Source organism: Alligator sinensis, unplaced genomic scaffold, assembly GCF_000455745.1.
Source record: "Alligator sinensis unplaced genomic scaffold, ASM45574v1 scaffold731_1, whole genome shotgun sequence".
Lineage (NCBI taxonomy): Eukaryota > Metazoa > Chordata > Crocodylia > Alligatoridae > Alligator > Alligator sinensis.
Genome location: NW_005843475.1, coordinates 68439 through 84999, shown reverse-complemented (window position 1 = coordinate 84999; position 16561 = coordinate 68439). Strand labels below are relative to the sequence as shown.

The window sequence follows — 16561 nt, the reverse complement described above, 5'->3', positions numbered from 1 at the left end:
GGGCTGGTGTATGGAAAGGAACATGTCTTCATGGGGACTTCTTCTGGCCCCATGGCTAAGTCAGAAGCATGCCCCCATAGTAGGAACAGTTTCAGGTGCTTATGGGATGACATGCAACAGATATTTTCCTGAATTTTACTGGAAATTTCCCTGAAAATTACTGATACAATGTTTGGTCCCTATTTGTAACTATTGTTAACCTGTGTTTGGGTTTTTCATGTTTATGTCATTTTTATGTTTTTATGAACCACCTTTTGTAGCACAATTGTAACTTTGTCATTTTGTTATTTGGCTTGCATAAAGCAATTTGTTATTTCGTAGATTAAGTATTCCTCTTCAGACAACATAATTCACACTTCTGTAGAGTCAGTCAATCAGAATATGCATAATCACCAAGCCATGCTATAGCATCCTCAGCGGCCATGTGTAGTTCCTGTAGTCCACCGCTGAACTTAGCCAGTGGGCAGTCATTGACAATATGCGACTTGGTGTGTATTTTGCCACAGCTACAAGCTGGACTGTCACAAAAACCTCAACGGTGGAGGTTGGCCAAATGCAGACATCACTCTGTCTGAAACCTATTCAGCAAGCCCTCTGACAGCATGGCAGGTTGAAGCCAGGTGGGCAGACTGTAGGATCTGTGACAAGGACCTTATTTGGTGGTAATGTAAACCTCCATTCCTCACACCAGAGGGTCTCCACTGTGTGGTCCCGGTGCAGCAGTTTGGACCGCAGTGGGTGTTCTGATGGTAGACATGTAGCAGGTGGATATAAGAGATTGTCGTACAGCAGCAGGCTTGGGTTCGCATAGATCTTCTCCAGTAGCTTGTTAGTTGCAATTTTCCATTGGCTATGAGAGGGAACAATGTTGCTCAGGATTGGGAGCCATGGTAGAGGGGTCGGTCGAAGAGATTGCGAGATGATGCATACTGTCGAATGCAGTTTCACATGAATGAGCTGGCAATGGATCAGTGTTCACGTTGCACCAACTTTCAGTACCTGGCCATGCCAACCATCACTACCAGAGAAACTAATGATCCTCCTAGTGAAACAAATTCTGAGAACTTTTCAAGGAAGCCTGGTGTTACTGCACAAACCACCCAGACATTATGCAATCCTATGGCTTTCATGCCCTTGGGCCTGCACTCTGAATCTTGCAAGTTAATGTTGAGGGTGTTGGCTACCAAACAAAGCCTAATCAGAGTCTTTTGTAGAGTAATCACAGAGAATTCACAATTGAGATGATCATGTATATTGGCTTACAACATAAGCAGATGCATTCATGATCGAAGACCCATCCCAAAAATGTTGGTTTCCATTTCAGATAGAAGAATAGTTAGCTAGAAAGAAGTATAATCAAAGACCAATGTTTCTCACCACTGGGGAGAAGTGAGAGACTGTAACTCTTTGGGATAACTGATAGCTAACAATACTGGCTTTGTTTAAAAGGGCACATATATTTCCTAGGTATAACTAGCTCAGGAAAGACACCTGAAGGCTAGTTTGGAGGGGACTAATCTTATGGCCATATTCAGGTGAAGCTGGAGGAGATTTTTGCTAAACCACATCATTACTATGCTCAGGAAGGGGAGATGAGATACCGACTTCTTGCTGAAGAAACCACAGGCATCAATAGCCGTCTCTGTAGGCTGTATAAGGAGGAATGGGGAGAGACGGAGGAGACAGTATGAGGAAGTGCGGATGATCTCTGCTAGTTGGGTCCAAGTTGTGCTTGACTTCTTCGCTGACCAAGACAAAGAACGATAAAAGCTGCAGCCTGAATCTCAGAATTTATGGGATTCATTTAGGTTTCCTGATGTGTGACAAGATCACATTTGCAATGGGAAGATGCCACATCATCAGACTTCTGTCGCTTGCGTGGTTCTCTGGTGCCCTGGCTAGACACCTGGGATGCAGGCGGTTTTCTCAAAGAAACGCACTGATCTCTCTTTGCAGCACAAACTTCTAGGCTTTGGAGTGTCTGAGCTCACAATGGGTGCCTGGCCATGGTTTTGCTTCACAACTGTTTGTAATTTTCCAAAAGAAATTCAGCCTCTCTGACAATTTTTTGAACAAACATATTTGGTTTGAGGTTTTTTACTGTAAAAATTGTGTTGTTCATCAGCTCTCAGCAGAATGTGATTCTTTCCCTGGACACTGGTTATGGGGGGATGTCTGGGTTCTGCCTTTCTGGGCATTCTGTAGGACTATCATGAGTTCACCTTATTTCAAGATATCCTGTTCCACTGCTGATGTTAGGCCAACTTCCAGCTCATTCCTGGCAGTTTCTGAGGTCCTTGGATCCCAGTCAACATCCCACTTCTGTAAAAGGTTGTTGATAAACACTCAAGAGATCCCAGGTAGAGCACCATGACCTCCACTACAGAGGAAGGCAAAAAGCCACACAGTCTATACTAACATGACCATGGGGTAAAATTCTATCCTGACCCCAAATATGGTGATCAGGTTGATCCTGATCAGAAGGGCAAGACCCTTTACATAGGAACCTCCAAGGTTAACTCCGAGCAGGAGCATGGGCACACCCCAATGAAAAGCCTCTCCTTGTGGCTACAGCCAACACCTAATGTTTCTGAGGAAGGCTGAAATCACCCCCTCCTCCCTTCATCCAGCAGATGTGGACGCACTAGTAGGGTGTGGGGGGTGGGAGGTAGAATTCCCTCCAAACCCTGTATAGCAACCAGCAAAGCCTAGAAGCACATTGAATACTCATGGTAAGACATTGCTATTGCAAAGCAGGTTGCTCCTCTTTTTAGCCCTATCCAGGAGACTGTTCATAAAGTCCAGACTGTTCTCAGTTTCAATCCATTTATATTTCAGGGGAAAAAATTGTCCCCCAACAAGTGAGGCAAGGAACAACATAAACAAATAAAAGCAAAATGTCTGATCTTTCTTCAGACCATGGGAGAGAGGCAACACACGCTTAGTGCTTTTCCCTCAGCACACCAGCCTCCTCCCCACTTTGCTACCCTCCCTGAGAGCTTTTAACTTCCCCTAGGACCAGTCAATCATTCCTGTCAGCTGACCCAGGGCTCCTAGGAAGGCAGGCTCCTCTTCGTAACCCCCTGCAGCTGGCCTTCAGCCCCTCAACCATGCACCTCAATACACATAGCTACTCCTAAATAATTGCTGACCACTGGCTGTCCATCCGCTTGATCACCTCCAGTGATCCACAACTTACACAACTTCCCTAGGGAGTCTGTTCCACTGTCTCACTGTCCTAACAGTGAAGATTTCCCTGGTAGCCAATTTAAACATACTTACTTTGAGCTATTGGCCAATGTCCTACTCTCTGTAGCAAGAGAAAAAAGGTGTTTTCCCTTTTCTTTATGGCACCCTTTCAAGTATTTGAAGACTGCTATCATGTCCCCTATTAAGGGCCTTTAAGTGTCTTTTCCACAAGCTGAACTTGCATAACTTCTTAAGCCTCTCCTCTTACGACTTGCTTTCCAAGGCTTTCATCATCTTTCTTGCCTGCTTTTGGACTGTCTCTAATATGTTAGGACATTCTGGCAGCTGGAGATCACCAAGAGAGGCACTATCACCCCATGTATCTTACACGTAATGCTTCTGTAAATCGTATTTATCTTTTGTGTGGCAGCATTCTACTGCAGGCTCATACTGAGTCTGTGATCTAGTAGACTCCCAGATCCTTCTCCATAATGCTGCCATCCAGCAAAGTGTGATCGATTTTGTATTTGTGTTTTGATTATTCTTCCTATTACTTACCTGTGGAGTTTTAGTCCCAAGAGATCACAGGAGAACAGGGGGGCGATCTTTACTATTAGCAACTAACTACCCTGAGCACTAAGCGAAACAGTCAGCATGGCAGAAATGGCACATATTGCATCTCTGATTTCCTGATGTGTGACAAGATCACATTTGCAGAGGGAAGATGCCACATTATCAGACTTTTGTCCCTTGAGTGGTTCTCTGGTGCCCTGAGAAGACATCTGGGATGCAGGTAGTTTTCTCAAAGAAATACGCTGATAGCTCTTTGCAGGACAAACTTCTAGGCTTTGGAGTGTCTGAGCTCATAATGGGTGCCTGGCCATGGTTTTGCTTCACAACTGTTTGTAATATTCCAAAAGAAAGTCAGCCTCGCTGACAATTTTTTGAACAAGCATATTTGGTTTGAAACACCTATATCTATATATATATTCATGGTGTTTCCTTTTAATCATGGAAAAATGTGGGGTTTGGGTTATTTTTTTTAAATCTGAAAATTGGAGATGATTTTATCAGAGCAAACCAGGATCCCTAGTGATGAGAGGAGGGTGGGAGGATGAAGGGGCTGGGGCTGGCCAGGGGCAGCAGGAGTCTCTGCAGGCACAGGTGCTATGAATCACGCATCAGGGACAATGCTCAGGTCACTGGGCCCTTTTACATGTTAATGGTTTACACGTATGTTACGAAACAGCACCAAAAACTGCCGTTTCACTAGGTTACTTGTGTGTGAAAATGCACATTGATTTTTTTTTTTTTTTTAACCATGGTATGTTTCAATTGATTGTGGCAAGTTAGACCACCTCCAACATGTTTTAGTTTCACAGTGGCTAACTGTTTCACCGGGTTTAATTTTATCATGATATCTTTGACACCTGTATTCTTACATGAAGCTAAAAGCACCATTTTCCCAGTTCTGACATGATTTGTCCACCAGGTGTCACTTGGATTCACTGTGAAATCCATGTACATTTTAATTTGGTTGCTAGCATTCTGGTGTAATGCATGCCTTTCCACAGCAGGTGGACAGAATCAAAATTGTTCTGCCTACAGATCAGGCAGATCATGTCACCTGTATCAGGTTAATTATTTGTTTTTTATTTTTTTACTGAAACCATTTTCTGTTAGTACATGTACAGTACTAACAGCTTCAGTAATCTGAAGCCAGCCCTAGCTCGGGCAATAACCTGCAACTTCTCCCCGCTTTCCCTGAGGTCTTTCTACCATGCATCCTATGTTTTGAACAACCCAGGGTTCCCACAGTGCTCCCACAAGTGTCTTAGATGACCTTGAAACTGTAGCCCATCAAGCAAGTAGCCCATGACAGTACTGGCCCTGCACACTTTGGCACATCTCTGGCCCATCCAGCACACCGGTCTTACCCATGGGCGTGCAACCCAGGGTTTTCCCTCCTTGTCATGTTGCTGGCTGGGGCTTCCTTTTCCCAGGACCCCACAACAGGGTTTTCTCTCCTCCTTGGACCTTGGGACTCTCCTAGCCACCCCCATAGTCCCGAAGACATGGAAGGCAAAGGTAGCCACCCCTATGGGTGCACCTGGCCCTGACTGTCCAACAAACCCTTGCCAATACAAAGTCGAGACTTTCTTGCCTTTCCTGCACCCCAACCTGTTTGCAAGCACCTCTTTGAAAGCACAAAAATGGGGTTCTGTCAACGCTGTGCACTTTTGCTCCCTCACCACTGTAGGATATCACATGGGGTCCCTACAGTGTTGGCTGTTTGGGAATCTGCCTGTGGCAGTGCTGGCCTGAAAGCTTTGCCACCCCTCAGCACCACTCAGGGCAATGGGCTTGCCAATGGGGGTGAACCCTAGGGGCTTCATGCCTTGTCTGTTAGCCTTGCTGTGGTGCTAGTTTCAGGGTGATGCCAGGGTCTCTCAGGCAGTTCCTGCATTAGCATTACAGCTCCCCCTAATACTGAGCGGCCAAGTGGAGCATAATCCTGTTTCCTCAGCACTGTCTCAACCCAGGAATGGCCCCACTCCCCATGCCGTTTCAGCTCTAGGTTCCCAGATACTTTCATGTCCCCCATCCTGTTCCTGCAAGCCTGCTCCGCAAGACCTTCTGTACAGTCAGACAGTTAGAAATCTGGGGAGAGAACCCTAGCATGTTGCATTGGGCTCCCCTAAAATTGGATGGTGAACACACGCCACTCACTTTGAGCAAGGGGTCCCCAACACCCCCAGGGCTGGCTGGAGGAGGGTATGCTTTGGTGCAAAGAGTAAGTGAAATGTGTCTGGGAGCAAATGAAATGCGCCTGGGGTCCAGCAACAGCCACAACAATTGTCTCTGTGCACTCCTTGTCCAATATAGAGTATGGCTTCCTCCATTCCTAACGGTGCAACCAAAAAGAACAGGATAATATTTACGGCCCTACAAGAGTCACATTGTAGAGCTCTGCTTCAGGAAGAGAAAACTATCATGTTTACTGAACTGGGCTGGCATCTGTTCAAACTCCTGGCAAACTACATTTGGATGTCTGCCTCATCACACAGGTTGATAAAAGAACTGTACAAGGTGCTGAAGTCTTTTGAAGAAGATGTCTTTAGGGGTCATGAGACTATAGCAACATTTTAGCCATAACTTAATAGAAAGAATCACCAGATCTGGGCACATGAAAGCAGCTCTGACTGGTGGGCACACATAGTTATGTTGACTTGGGTAGATCAACAGTGGCTGGAGACGTTTTGCACGAGCAGGGACACTTTATTCCAGTTAGTATGCTGTCACTGCATATTGCATGCCAGACAACTGTCATGCAGAAACCCATTGCCCCAGAAAAGCATAGTGCCATGGCTGCTATGAAACTGGCCAATCCAATAAGCTGGTGCCAGGTGGCAAATCAGTTTGGCATGGCTCCCAGCACAGCAGGGGTGGTGATAAGCGAGGTCTGCTTGCTGCTGCAGGAGCTGGAAGCAAACAAATTCAACTGCCTCAGTAAACCTGGGGAGGCGGTGGAAGGATTCAAGATGGGTTTCCCAAAGTGTGTGGGAGCACTGGCCAGTACACACATTCCCATCCTGTCACCGTGCCAGAACAACTGGTCATTTAACAGGAAGGGATAACTTTCAGTCATTCTCTAAGCTGTAGTGGATCACCGTGGAAGACTGACTAACATTTACAAAGCATGGGCAGGAAGCAACCCTGATGCATGTGTCTTTCAACACTCACCACTGCCTGGGATGATGAAGGGCCCCAGGAATGGAGGAGTTTGTCATCAGGGGTGTTTCAGTGCCACTCCTCATAATTACTGACACAACTTACCCACTCCTGCCCTGGCTCATGAAGCCAGATGGAGGGCAAGTGACTGACCCCCCAAAACAGACCTTCAGCTACCACGTAAGCAAATGCCGCATGACTGTCAAACGTGCCTTGGGGTGCCTGAAAGCCCAGTGGAAGCCACTGAACTACAGGCTGGAGGTAGAGCCAGAAGACATGCTGCACTATATTTGTGAAACACGGGGTGAACTTTTCAGTGAGTCTTGGGCCCAAGACTTGAGACAGGCTGGGGCTGGCTTCTGTGGCTGCCTGGTGAGGACAGAGTGATCTGTGAAAGGACAAAAGAAAAACCTAGCCAGTTTGCAATTTAACTCTCCGAGGATGTGTTGATGATGTTGTATGACGAAAAAAAAAAAAATCTTTGCTCAATCAAAAGAATCTGGTCATTGCTTTGTCTCCCTTTTGGGTGGTGGGGTTGCCTGGAGATGGGCCTGGCTGAGAAGACAGGTCTGTGACATACAGAAACAGACAACAGTGAGCCAAATAGAGCAGTAGTTGAGCTGTCTTAGGTGTTTCCATAGTTTTCCCTTGTGTTCCCATGATGGCTGCAAAGCTAATGATTCCCTGAGGCAAAGCTGGCACCCCTGAGTGTTGTTATGTTTGTTGGACAAATGACCAATGCATGGGTTCGGCAAACCAAGGTTTATTGCATAGTATATGGATAACTGAGGCAAACTTAGCAGCTTATGTAAAAATCACTCTTACTCATTCACCCCATCCACACAAAGTCACCTATCCGCAGCACCTGGAGTCACGCTGCGGTGGCCAGTCACAGGCTTCTTCAAGGTGATGTTCAGCCAAGCGGGGTGCTGGCATCACTTCTCTCAACGTGCGGGTAGGCTGGCGTTACTGGTTAAGGCGTCCATCCGGACTCGGCCTTCACTGCCCTTTTATCTTCCAAGAGGCAGACTTTCATAGATTTCGGCTGGAAGGGACCTCGGAAGATCATCGTGTCCAGCCCCCCGCCCAAAGGGCAGGAAGTCAGCTGGGGTCATAGGATCCCAGCAAGATAAGCATCCAGTTTGCTCTTGAAGGTGTTCAATGTAGGCGCTTGAACCACCTCCAGTGGCAGGCTGTTCCAGACCTTGGGGGCTCAGACAGTAAAGAAATTCTTCCTTATGTCCAGCCTGAAACAGTCTTGTAGTAGTTTATGACCATTCGACCTAGTCGTCATCCCTTGGGGCGCTCTGGTGAACAAACGTTCCCCCAGATGCTGGTGGTCACCCCTGATAAACTTGTAGGTGGCCATCAGATCACCCCTGAGCCTGCGCTTTTTCAGGCTAAAGAGCCCCAGGGCTCTCAGCCTGTCATCGTAGGGTCTGCTTCCCTGACCTCTGATCATGCGCGTGGCTCTTCTCTGGACTCTCTCAAGCTTCTCCACATCCTTTTTGAATTGTGGAGCCCAAAACTGGACACAGTACTCCAGCTGCGGCCTCACTAAGGCCGAGTACAGGGGGAGAATGACGTCCCGGGATTTGCTTGAGAAGCATCTATGGATGCAAGCCAGCGTTTTGGTCGCTTTACTAGCCGCCGCATCGCATTGCAGGCTCATGTTCATCTTGTGGTCAATGATGACCCCCAAGTCTCTTTCTTCCATAGTGCTAGCCAACATAGCACTGCCGAGCCTATAAGGATGCTGCGGGTTTTTTTCCCCAAGGTGGAGCACCTTGCATTTATTGGCGTTGAACACCATCAGATTCTCGTCCGCCCACTTGCTGAGCCTGTCCAGGTCAGCCTGGATAACCTGCCTGTCTTCTGGTGTGGATGCTTTGCCCCAGAGGTTGGTGTCATCGGCGAACTTGGCCAGTTCTGATCGCTTCTGACTCCAGTGTCCACATCATTAATGAAGATGTTGAACAGTATGGGTCCAAGGACAGAGCCTTGGGGGACCCCACTGGTCACAGGACACCACGATGAGTGACTTCCATCGATTACTACCCTCTGGGTCCGACCCCGGAGCCAATTTTCCAGCCAGTGGATCGTGGAGGACCCAAGGCGACAATTGGCCAGTTTCTCCAAGAGGCGATCATGGGACACCAGATCGAAGGCTTTTTTGAAGTCAAGATATATGACATCAATCTCTTCTCCCTTGTCCAGGTGATAGGTCACCTGGTCGTAGAAGGAAATGAGATTGGTCAAGCAAGACCTACCCGCAACAAACCCGTGCTGGCTATCCCTTAAGATGTTGGCGTCGGCCAGTCCATTAAGGATGGCCTCTTTGATAAACTTTTCTAAGATCTTCCCCGGGATAGAAGTCAGGCTGATGGGCCTATAGTTAGCCGGATCCACTTTCCTCCCTTTCTTGAAGATAGGCACCACATTGGCCTTCTTCCAGTCTTCGGGCACTACACCAGAGCACCAAGAGTTTTCAAAGATCCGTGCTAGAGGCTGGGCTATGATGCTTACCAGCTCTTTGAGTACCCTGGGGTGAAGATTGTCAGGGCCGGCTGACTTGAAGGTATCCAGCTTCTCAAGATGTTCCTTCAGAAAGTCAGCATTAATGGAGGGCAGGGGATCACCCTCACCCGGACTTCCCTGTCCCGTAGCGGGCATGGGCGTCCCATGGGACTGATGAAAGACCGACGCAAAGTACCTATTTAATAGGTTGGCTTTTTCCTGGGCGTCAGTTGTCAGTTGCCCCATCTGGTTCAGCAGAAGTACATTTTAAAATGGCAGCTTAGCACAAGAATACCATAGTACTGATATAATATATTCTAAAACATATTCTAACATGTTAATGAGGAAGGCAAACACCATTCCTATGTCAGAGATGAATGCTAAAAAGGACCATGACCCGGCTTGGACAGACAAGTTAAAAAAAACCAAAAACACCCCCTCCCCCCAAAGTGACTGTTATAAAATTGCTGCCATGCCTCAACATTGACAAGCCAGTACATTTCTTGGGGAGAGCACCTGAACATGCTTTGCTGATCAGCAGAAAATGTGTGCCAGTGAGGGAACGCCACACATGGGCGATGGGGTCCAAGCCCTCCACATCCCGATGGCTGGACGTGGGGACGTATGCTGGCCTCTGTGCTGGGGCAGTACTTATGGAGCTGCAACCAAATGCTAACCAGGCTCACCCCATGTCCCCAAATCTGACATAGCCAGTACATTTCTAGGGGAGAGCACCCAGAAGTGCATTGCCGAATGGCAGAAAATTGAGGTGATGGGAGGAGTCTAACACAGCTCCTGCCCCTCAAGAAACTAGGCCAATCACAAATTACATTCCTAAACTGCTCCCTGCTGTAATTGTATAGTAGAAGGTCAGGAGGGTAAAATGGTTATGAGGTGCCCTCCAGCGTTTTCCACAAATAATAGCACATTAACCAATTATGAGTGCTAAACACATTTGGTGCAAAATAGTAATGGGCATTGTTATAGTACATTGTGAGAGTCAAATAAACCCAAATAATATCTTTAGCTAGAAAAAGCCAATGTAACCCTGGGCACGACACTACATGCACCCTCACCTGAATAATGGGATTCTGGGGTACCTGGTAGCCAGTAGCCCTGCCCAGCCCCCCTGGGAAGCTGCTGCAGAGTCCCAGAGCAGAGAGCCTCCCCTTACAATCAAGCACCCTCACAGACAATTCCAAACTATTTACAGGATTTAATTATTTACAACATAACAAATAATCATTAAATGAGAACATGGATATACTGACTAATAAATCCTCAAGAACTTCTTTACACAGTCTCTCACTTGCACACGGTGTACTGGGGATCTCATGTGCACTGCCCCTGGCAGGGTATCTCAGGGAGTGCGACTGTCTGTGTCCCTGCACGTGGTCTGTGGCCGCTCCCTGGCACTGGTGCCCGTTTCCATGCTCCTAGGGTCTCTGGGCAGCAAGCAGCGGCTCCTCTGCAGTTCCTGCAAGACAGCCTTCCCCTGCCTTTGTCCCCCTTCCCTGGTTCTACTGTGAGCAGTGTCTGGGCTGCAGGCTGTAGCAACCCTCCTGCCCCACACAGCCTCACAGCCCCGGCAAACGCAGCGACTCCCTGGGATTGGCCTGCCCCTGGGGCCCCTCACCCCTCAGGGAAACTAGAGCAGACTCCGGCAGTCCCCACCCCGGCTCTGCTGTGTTCACCCAGCCACACTGGCTGTAGTCAGGTCTCTCCAGACTTGGATTCTCCACACCAGTGGTCCCTGCCTGCTCCTGCCGCGCAGCTTCTCCACTCTGCTCCTGCAGGCCTCTCTCAGGGGCTCTCTGAGGGACCACTGCGCTGAGACTCTCCACCTGGTCTCCGGCCTGTCCCTCAGCCCCCTCTCTCTCTCTTGTTCCCCACGCGGGAAAAACTGCTCCCCCTTTTATCCAAGCCTCTCAGCCAATCCCAGCTCAGGGCCCTTCTCAGGCTTTTGCTAATGGCTCTCTTTCAAAACTGTGCTGGGCTTGCATCACCCCTCCCACTTCCAACAGGGCTGCTTCCAAAATAGCTTCACTTGCCCTCAGAGCCTACAGTGTCCCCTCGGGGACAAACTCTGTCTCTGCCAGGCAGCTCTTCCCCTTCTGTTCAGGTGCGTCCGTTTTTTAAAGGCTGCTACACCAATATCGTGTACAGGTGCACCCGCCTCCCCCACCAGGGCTGAGCGGAGAGCAGGGGTCCGACCCCAGGGTCCTTGTGTGAAGCTGCCCAGGCCAGAAGGGCAGATCAACACTAGTGCTGGGGCTCCGGGCTCTCTGTAACCCTGCTCCTTCTCGGTTTTTGCAGGTGCCGATGAGCTACGGCTGGAGAACGGAGGCAGCCCCTGTGCTGGGACAGTGGAGATTAAACACCAGGATGAGTGGGGGACAGTGTGTGATGATGAGTGGGACATGAGAGATGCTGCGGTTGTTTGTAGGCAGCTGGGATGTGGATCTGCTGTCAGTGCCCTTCAATGGGCTCATTTTGGAGAAGGGTCTGGAAAGATTTGGATGGATGAGACTGCGTGTCATGGCAATGAGTCTGCTCTCTCGGAATGCAGCCACGAGGGATGGGAAGAGAGTGACTGCAATCATGCTGAGGATGCCAGTGTCATCTGTTCAGGTAAGAAATCAGCAAACTCACCCTTACGTCAAATCTTCAAAAGGGAAGTGCTGGGTCCTGAACAAGTTGCAAACATTAATGTCATGTGAATATGACGTGACTGGGATTTTATGCCCAAACCCCCAAATTGTGCATTTGCCATGCCATATATGCATGACTGGATGTGTAGTGCATGGGATCAGATAAAGAATTCCTCAGATCCCAACTGCATGAAAGGTCAGTTTTGTAGCTGGGGAGTAGGTGCCTTTACAAGTGGTCTGGAGGTGGGGTGGTTTCCAGGTAAACTGAGATGTATGCTCCGAAGCAGGAAAGGTTCCAGGTAGACTAAGATGTATACAAGGGCTGTACTCCATGTGGCAGGAAGCTCTTTCATGATGCACAGCCTTTGTATACCTCTCAGCCAACCTGGAAGCCTCCCTGAGCAAAAAGAGTCCTCCAGGACAATGCCATGGAAATCATGGGTATTTCTCTCTGCACTCAGCCTCTGGGATGGGAATGCTTGTCCAGAGCCCCGCTCAATCAAAGCTTGTGCAACAAAAATGTCTGCATTTGCCCAGGTGACTTGGAGAGTGAATGAGGCATTAATACACCTCTGTGTAAAACACAAGTCTCTGCAGGTGCCTGCACAGGCAAGCACCTTTTTGTGTGTCGCTGACAAATGGCAACACTTGCTCTTGATATCTCAGTCTGTACCTCTCTGCTAGCTTCTCATCACCACCATTGGTAAGAAATCCCAGGGTGCTGGGGTCAGAGCTCCTTAGGTGATCTCTTCCCATCCAGCCTCTCATTAATGAAGAATGTGTCAACAGAAAGGGGCCACAATATCTCCAGTCACCCTCCTTGACTCTGGCAATATGACTGGCATGGTGGGGCTGCCTCAGGAGCCCAGAGTCACAGTAACCCCCAGCACTCAGAGGTGCATGGAGTCCCTGTGCAAGGCCAGGGCAGTACTTCAAAGGCTTTTCCAGTGTAACTGAACATATGAACTGTTCCTGTAAAGGGATCTCAGTGCATTTTAGACCAGCAGAGCTCGCTCTTTATAGAAGGGCTTGTTCCAGCCCCTCCATTTCCATTCCTGAGGCTCTGGAGTTTCATCTCTCCCTGATCTGTATCTTGTCTCTCTTCTGGGCGGGGACTCTTCCTCTCAGCCCTGCCCAGAATTTACCTCCCGTCTCTCTCCTTCTACCTTTTTGTCTCCTTCAGCAGCCCCATCCTACTCCTAGGCAGGTAACTCATATGCACCCCACAAAGCCCGCAGCTATTGCAGCCCACCGACTCCTCAGTCAATGCAGTGTACCCACCTCTTGAACCTGGGACAGACAGTTTATTACCAGTGCCCACTGCCTTACTGGACTCCGGAGCAATGTACTGTTTTGTGGATAAGCCTGTGGCTCAGACCCTGTGAATCCTACTAAAAGTGTGGTTAACGCCTAAGAGGATTGAATTGATAAATGGCTCAGCTCTGGCATCTGGGCCCAAGGATTGGGGAGACCATGACTCTGGACCTATACATTTTTGGGCACTAAGAGGCAATGTGTTTTGGGGCAATCTGCTCCCCACATTACCCCTTGTTTTTGCAGGTTTTCCTTGTCAGGTGAAAAGCCAGGAGGATCCTGTGCCTGAATTCCAGCTATTGTGGCATGGATGGAGGACTGCTTTTCAGATGCAATTCAGGCACTTTGCATACTTAGTTATGCCCTTCAGGCTTACCAACAACACCACTATCTTTCAGCACTTCATTAGCACCCTGAGACTCAAGACCAGTTTCTACTTGCCAGGCTGAGAGACATCAAAGTCTTCTCTAAAGACCCTGACCACTTCCCCCTGCATATCTGCATACAGCTGGAAAGGTTATGTCAGCATGGTATATTTACAAAATTAGAAAAATGTTCATTTTATCAAAATACCGTTGAATATCCTGGTTTTCTTTTATTTCTTTTATGAAAGGTTGAAAATGGACTGCCCCCAAAGTACAGACGGTGAAAAAATGGAAAATTCCTCCAGCATATGAAGGGGCTGCAAAGGTTTCTGGGATTTGCCAACTTTTATCAGGGGTCAATTTTGTTGTGGTGCTGAGCCTTTTCACCACCTTACTAAGAAAAACAACCAGTTCTACTTTTCTGCAGAAGCCCAATGAGCCTATGAATATCTGCACTAGGCCTACACCTCTGCTCCTGTTTTAGTCCACCCAGACCATGCTACCTTGCCATTAATAATAGAAATGGTTGCGTCAGCCTGACAGTAGGTGCAGTTCTCTCCCAACAGCAGGTCCTGAACTGATTCTGCATCCCTGCACTGCCTTTCCTATAAACTCAGTCTGGAAAAAACAAATTATTAGATCCTGGAATGCAAAATCCTGGCTGTCAGAGCAGCTTTTGGGTAGTGGAGGCAAAGCATTGAAGAGAAATGCAACAAAGTACAGATCTTTACAGATCACAACATCCTTAAATATTCCTGTAAGGCTAATGCATTTGGCCAGAGGCAGCTTTGTTAGGCACTTTCCTTCTCTCACTTGGACTTTCAAATAGCTTATGAGCCAAGGCCCAGAAACTGGAAGATGGCTACTTTTTCCTAGAAGGTGGAGGGAGATGATGACCCAGCTCAGGGACCATGGAAACCAAGGCCCAGTTTGAAGCTGCACAACATTATCAGCACCACTTTGGTGGTGGAACTGTTGTCCCTGCTCTGTCCTGCCTCCCAGGAGGAAGGCCCTCCTGAAGAACAGGTCATCTTTACTGTATGGAGTGCAGGATGGGGCTCAACTTCACCAGGGTGAGATTGACATGGCCCCAGGTCTAACTGGACCCACAGGATTACATTTAAGCCAGGACTCCCCATTACCTGGTCACCCTAGAGCAAGGAAAACCTATCAAGTAACTGAGCTTCAGGCATGACTCATCTTCCTTCTTTCTAAGCTTATGGCCGTTCCCTTAGAGGGATAGAGATGCAGATGTATACAACTCAGGGTGTGTGCCCTAGATGTTAGCATGGGCAGGGGCTGCCTGGGACACAAGCGTGGTTCAGTTTGGTGCTAGCTGGAAGGCAGTCCCAGCACTGAAACTCCCTTGTGCCCCTGTCAGCCAGATCAGCATCTATGTAGGTGTTGAGGCAGCTTAAATAACTCTGCCATAGGAAAGCATTCCACTATTAAGGCAGGATGGAGGAGGGAACACCAAGGCATTGTGGGTCAGGATCCAGGTGGGGCCAGGGGAAAAGGACTTGGTCGTGGGGGTCTACTACAGGCCTCCTCATCAGGATCAAGAGCTACACGATGTATTCTCTGGGCAGCTAGCAGACGCCACACAGGCGAGGGAGGCGGTGGTCATGGGAGATCTAAACTACCCAGCTATCTGCTGGGAGGGGCAGACAGCCAAAACAAGCCGCTCACGGATGTTCTTACACCGTATGCAGGACCTCCACCTAACCCAGGTGGTGTCTAGTCTCACCAGGGGTAGTGCCTTGCTTGACCTTGTCTTAGCAACAGGGGATGATCTCGTGGGGAACATGTGAGTTCATGGTAGCCTGGGAGATAGTGACCATCACTTGGTCGAGTTCATTATCCAGCGAAGGATGGGCAAAGTAACTAGTGGGGCTAAGGTGTTGGAGTTCAGAAGGGCCAACTTTAGCAAGCTTAGAAGGCTAGTTAGTGAGGGGATGCAACTCAAGAACATAGAGCATATGGGGGTCCAGGAGGGTTGGAGGTATCTCAAGAGAGTGATCCTTGGGGCTCAAAAGGAGTCTATCCAATTACATAGGAAGGGAGGTAAGGGGGCAAAAAAGCACCCTTGGCTGAACAGGGAACTCCAGGAGTTCCCTGGGGCAAAGAAAGAGATGTATAGGCAATGGAAGCAGGGAGTTGCCACCAAGGAGGAATATATCTTCCTGGCGCACTATTGTAGGGAATCAGTTAGACAGGCCAAGGCGGGGCTTGATCTCAGGCTGGCTTCAACAATCAAGGACAATAAAAAGTCCTTCTTCAGGTATATAGCAGGCAAAAGGAAAGCTCAGAGCAACATAGGACCCAGAGCAACTGCAGGACAAATCAGGACAGTTGGTGGTTGACGCGGGGAAAAAAGCAGAGCTCTTCAGTGAGTTCTTCACTTCAGTATTTCCATGTACCGACCAAGCCAATTCCCCCACCTTGATCATTGACAGATGTCCGCATGGCACCAGTCTGCCTATGGTTAGTTCTGAAATAGTTAAGGAGCTCCTGGAGGAGCTGGATGGGAACAAGTCAGCAGGCCCGGATGACCTCCATCCATGGCTGCTGAAAGAATTGACCAGTGTCATAGCTGAACCACTGGCACAGCTGTTCGAGCACTCGTAGTGCTCCGGCCAGGTCCCTGAGGACTGGAGAAGGGCCAATGTGGTGCCCATTTTCAAGAAAGGGAGAAGGAATGAGCCGGGTAACTTTAGACCAGTCAGCTTTACCTCTATTCCTGGGAAAATGCTAGAGAAAATAATCAAAGAACACATTTGTGCAGGCCCAGCA

General features: G+C 48.5%; 1 protein-coding gene across 1 annotated transcript in view; it reads left to right on the top strand.

The window, feature by feature from the left end:
- The first annotated feature begins 7116 nt into the window (after positions 1-7116).
- Positions 7117-16561, top strand: part of LOC102380542 (antigen WC1.1-like) — a 40948-nt gene continuing 31503 nt past the window's right edge. Inside the window, exons 1-2 of the mRNA XM_025195356.1 lie at positions 7117-7237; positions 11755-11880. Of these exons, the coding sequence (XP_025051141.1) occupies positions 7117-7237; positions 11755-11880 (247 nt within the window). The remainder of the gene's footprint in view (positions 7238-11754; positions 11881-16561) is intronic.